This window comes from Osmia bicornis, unplaced genomic scaffold (assembly GCF_907164935.1).
Source record: "Osmia bicornis bicornis unplaced genomic scaffold, iOsmBic2.1, whole genome shotgun sequence".
In the NCBI taxonomy this organism is placed as follows: Eukaryota; Metazoa; Arthropoda; class Insecta; order Hymenoptera; family Megachilidae; genus Osmia; species Osmia bicornis.
Window position 1 is genome coordinate 87,625 of NW_025791302.1, and position 4,147 is coordinate 91,771.

The 4,147-nt window shown below is 57.8% G+C and overlaps 1 protein-coding gene across 1 annotated transcript; it reads right to left on the reverse strand.

Annotated features, from left to right (window-relative positions):
• Window positions 1-214: 214 nt before the first annotated feature.
• LOC123988942 lies at window positions 215-3,715 on the reverse strand. The gene has a single exon (XM_046289701.1). It carries the CDS (start codon window positions 3,713-3,715, stop codon window positions 215-217), a length of 3,501 nt encoding a protein of 1,166 aa, XP_046145657.1.
• Between the last annotated feature and the right edge of the window lie 432 nt (window positions 3,716-4,147).

The window sequence follows — 4,147 nt, forward strand, 5'->3', positions numbered from 1 at the left end:
TCTACAATAGCACCAATTCTCTTGCAAACCCACAAAACCTTGAATTCTGTACGGAGCTCTATGGTCGCGTGGTGGTTACAAAAGACAATATGGCTACGCGGAACGCGACGTTCGCACGAGGAGTTTAGTTCCCGAAAAAGAACGCGAGGCGGCAGCACCTCTCGGACGGGCCCCGCGTAACGAGGAGACCCTTTATACGCGCGTTCACGCAACATTACCCGCCCGCCTTCGACGACCCCGTTGTCGAACCATGAGGGGAGGAGGCCTGGACGTCGTCGTGGGTTGGTAGTACTGCCAGCTTCGTAATGGGCCGCTGTAGAGTGGAGGAGACCGTCTTGAGGGTAACCACCCTGGTGAGTCCGTCCTTCCCTGGGTGTAGCTGGAGAATCCTGGCGAGGGGCCACTTCGAGGGAGGTAGTCGCTCATCCGTGAGGAGCACCAAAGAGCCCACCTTGAGCTCATGCGAGGGATGGTGCCACTTGGAGATGGTTTGGTAATTGTGGAGGCACTCCGCTGCCCAGCGCGTCCAGAAATGCTGCACCTTCTGCTGGATAAGCTGCCAGCGGGATAACCGAGAGGAGACTATGGAGGTGAGAGAGGGTTCCGGAACAGAGGTGAGCGCGTCTCCAATGAGGAAGTGTCCAGGTGTAAGAGCGGAGAGGTCTTCAGGATCCTCAGTGAGGGGGCAGAGGGGTCGAGAATTGAGGATAGCTTCTACCTGAATTAGTAAGGTGGTGAGCTCTTCGAACGTGAGGAGCGTGTCTCCGATGGTTCGCCTGAGGTGATGCTTGACGGAGCGGACGGCGGCTTCCCATTTCCCGCCGAAATGAGGGGCGGCTGGTGGGTTGAACTCCCACTTTGTCCCGTCGTTGGCCAGTCGTCCGGCCAGCTCGTGGAGCTCCTTCGAGGCGGAGGCGAACAGGCGGCGTAGCTCTGCGTCGGCGCCTTGAAAATTGGTGCCGCAATCGCTGAATAAGGTCTGGCAGATGCCACGCCGGCTGATGAATCTCCGATAGGCAGCGAGGAACCCGTCTGAGGAGTAATCCGAGACTAGCTCGAGGTGGACGGCCGAGGTGGCAAAGCAGACGAAGAGGGCAATCCATCCCTTGAAGGTTTTCGCTCCTCTTCCCTTCCAGGTGCGGAGGAGCACCGGTCCAGCGTAATCTACTCCGGTATTAAGGAAGGCCCTGGCTGGTGTGACCCGTGCGGGAGGTAACTGGCCCATTAGTTGAGCTGCTCGGAGGCCTCGGAACCGTGCGCATCTCACGCACCGGAGGATGTGTGCCCTCACCGGGGCCCGACCGCCTAAAATCCAGTGCGATCGCCTGAGGTGAGCCAACGTAGCCTGGGTACCGCCGTGAAGGGTACGCAGGTGAGCGTCCTTGATGAGGAGATCAGCCAAGATTGATTCCCGGGGAAGGATCGCCGGATGTCGTGCGTCCGAGTCCAGAGGTGCATGCTGAAGTCGACCGCCAACTCGGAGGATGCCATCACGGTCAACAAAGGCGGTCAATCGAGAGAGCGGATGAGCTCGAGGGAGGGTTCCACCCTTGAGGAGAGTCCGTAGCTCAGAGGGGAAATGAAAGCCTTGAGTGGCTCGAGTGAGGGACAGTTGTGCATGTGCGAGGTCCTTTGGAGAGAGAGGGTTGTTCAATGAGGAGTTCGGTAGTCGCCGGAAGCGCGCGGCTGCCCTGAGGCACGTCGCAACAACCCTGAGGAGTCGAGTGAGGGAGGAGCACCGTTCAATAAGTTGCAGGAGGAAAGGATGTTGTTCCACGGTGGCAACGTGGGTAACCTTAGGTCTTTCTTCTAAGGCTGCGTCTGGATGAGGAGTTGATTGCCCCGTCGGCCACTCGTGAGGAGGCGCCCTTAACCAGTCCGGTCCAGTCCACCAGAGGGTATGAGCCTTCAATTGGGTCGGTGTCAGACCTCGAGATGCGCAGTCCGCGGGGTTGTCGCGCCCTGAGATGAATTTCCAGCGAGCGCCGGGTAAGGCGTCTTGAATTGCCCCGACTCTATTCCGCACAAACTCCTTCCATCTCGAGGGATGATGACTGATCCAAGTCAGCGCGACAGCAGAGTCCATCCAGAGGTGCACCGGTGCCGAGGAAAGCTCGAGGGTATTCCGTACATACTGTGCGAGCCTTGCGAGCAGGAGAGCGGCCGTCAACTCTAACCGAGGGATGGTAAGTCTCTTGAGGGGCGCCACCTTGGTCTTGGCGCAGACTAGCGACAGGGTTGCCGACGATGTGGAGGACGAAATCCGAAGGTATACAACTGCAGCCAGCGCATGTTGTGAGGCGTCCGAGAATCCGTGAATCTCAACTCGACCCTCCGGGGTGAGATTGAGCCACCGAGGAATGTGGAGGTCCGAGAGGTCCTGTAGTTCTGTTCTGAAGGTTGTCCAACGGAGAGCTGTGGAGGGAGGAAGTGGTTCGTCCCATCCAAGCTGTTCAAGCCACAGCTCCTGGAGGAGAATCTTCGCTCGTATCGTGAGGGGTGCGAGGAATCCGAGCGGATCAAACAGACGTGCGACTTCCGAGAGGATGGTTCGTTTCGTCACTGCATCTCGAAAGGTGCGTGCAGCGGAAAACCAGAAGTGATCCGCTAGAGGTTGCCAAGATAAGCCCAGAATCCTTGTGGGGAGATCGGAGAAATCCATGGTCGAGCTTGAGGTGTCGCCGTCTCCGGAGATAACCTTGAGGAGCTCTGGACAATTGCTGGACCATTTTTGAAGAGGAAACCCGCCCGCCCTGCAGAGCTGAGTCAGCTGAACCGCGACTTCCTCGGCTTCCTTGACTGTGTCGCCTCCTCCGAGAATGTCATCCACATAGCGACCCTTGAGAAGTGGAGGCACAGCGAGGGGGTGCCGGTGACCTTCATCGTGCACGAGTTGCAGCAGCGCACTTGCCGCCAAGAAAGGAGCTGATCGCGTACCGTAGGTGACCGTGGTCAATTGGTAGCTGACCGTCTTCCCTTGAGGGTCCGACCAGAGGATACGTTGAAGGTCCCAATCAGCTGGATGTACAGCGACCTGCCGAAACATCTTTACGATGTCCGTGGTGAACACATACCGGAACCGTCTAAACCGCAAGAGGACGTCCGAAATATCTAATTGCAGTTTCGCACCTGTATGCATGAGGTCGTTGAGAGAAGTCCCGGATGAGGTGGCACTGGAGCCGTTGAATACGACCCTCAGTTTCGGCTGCGAACCCTTAGAGGTTAAAACCCCGTGATGTGGGAGGTAAAAGATCGTGGAGGTGCCCAAGGAGGATTCCGAGGCTGGTTGCATATGTCCGAGGTCTTCGTACTCCTGCAGAAACTCCTTGTAGAGGCGTCCGTACGCCTGATTGGCCGTGCAGCGCCGTTGAATCCGTCTAAGACCTCGAAGAGCCGTCTCGTAAGAGTCCCCGAGGTTAGTCCGAGGTCCCAGGAGAGGGAGTCGCACCACGTAGCGACCGGAGGAGTCTCGAGAATGGGTGCGAGAGAAGTGTGCCTCGCATTCTTGCTCTTCCGGAGTGAGGGCTAGCGAGGGTTTCGAAGGAACCTCTTCTTGCATCCAAAATTTAGTGAGGAGTTCGTGGAGCTCATGATCAGCTGCTCCGTGGAGAGCTACCTTCTCTCCGTGAGGCGGTCCGGCAACGAGGGGTCCGAGAACTACCCATCCGAAGATTGTAGCGAGGGCGATCTGCGAGGTCTGGTCAGCCTTGACCATTTCCGGCAAGAGGAGCCGGCCGAACACATCGACTCCCAGGATGATATCGATGGGACCGGGAATGAGGAAGTCCGGATCAGAAAGTTGCAATCCTGAAAGATGAGGTAACCGGGTTGAGGAGGCCTGTACCGACGGAAGCGTGGCGGTGACCCGAGGCAGAACGTGGGCCTCGACGGGGAGTGAATTGTCCGAATGGAGAGCCCGTAGGTTGATGGATACCACTCCTCGCGTCCGTCCTGAACTCCGCCCTCCGATGCCCAGGAGGGGTAACTGAGGTGGTCTCTTACATAGTTGAAGGAGAGAAACTAACCTTTCAGAGATGAACGTGAGTTCCGAACCGGAGTCCAGGAGCATTCTAACCGGATGCGTCCGTCCATGAGGTGCGACGAGGAGAGCTCTGGAGGTGGCGAGGAGTACCGTAGATTGGAGGAG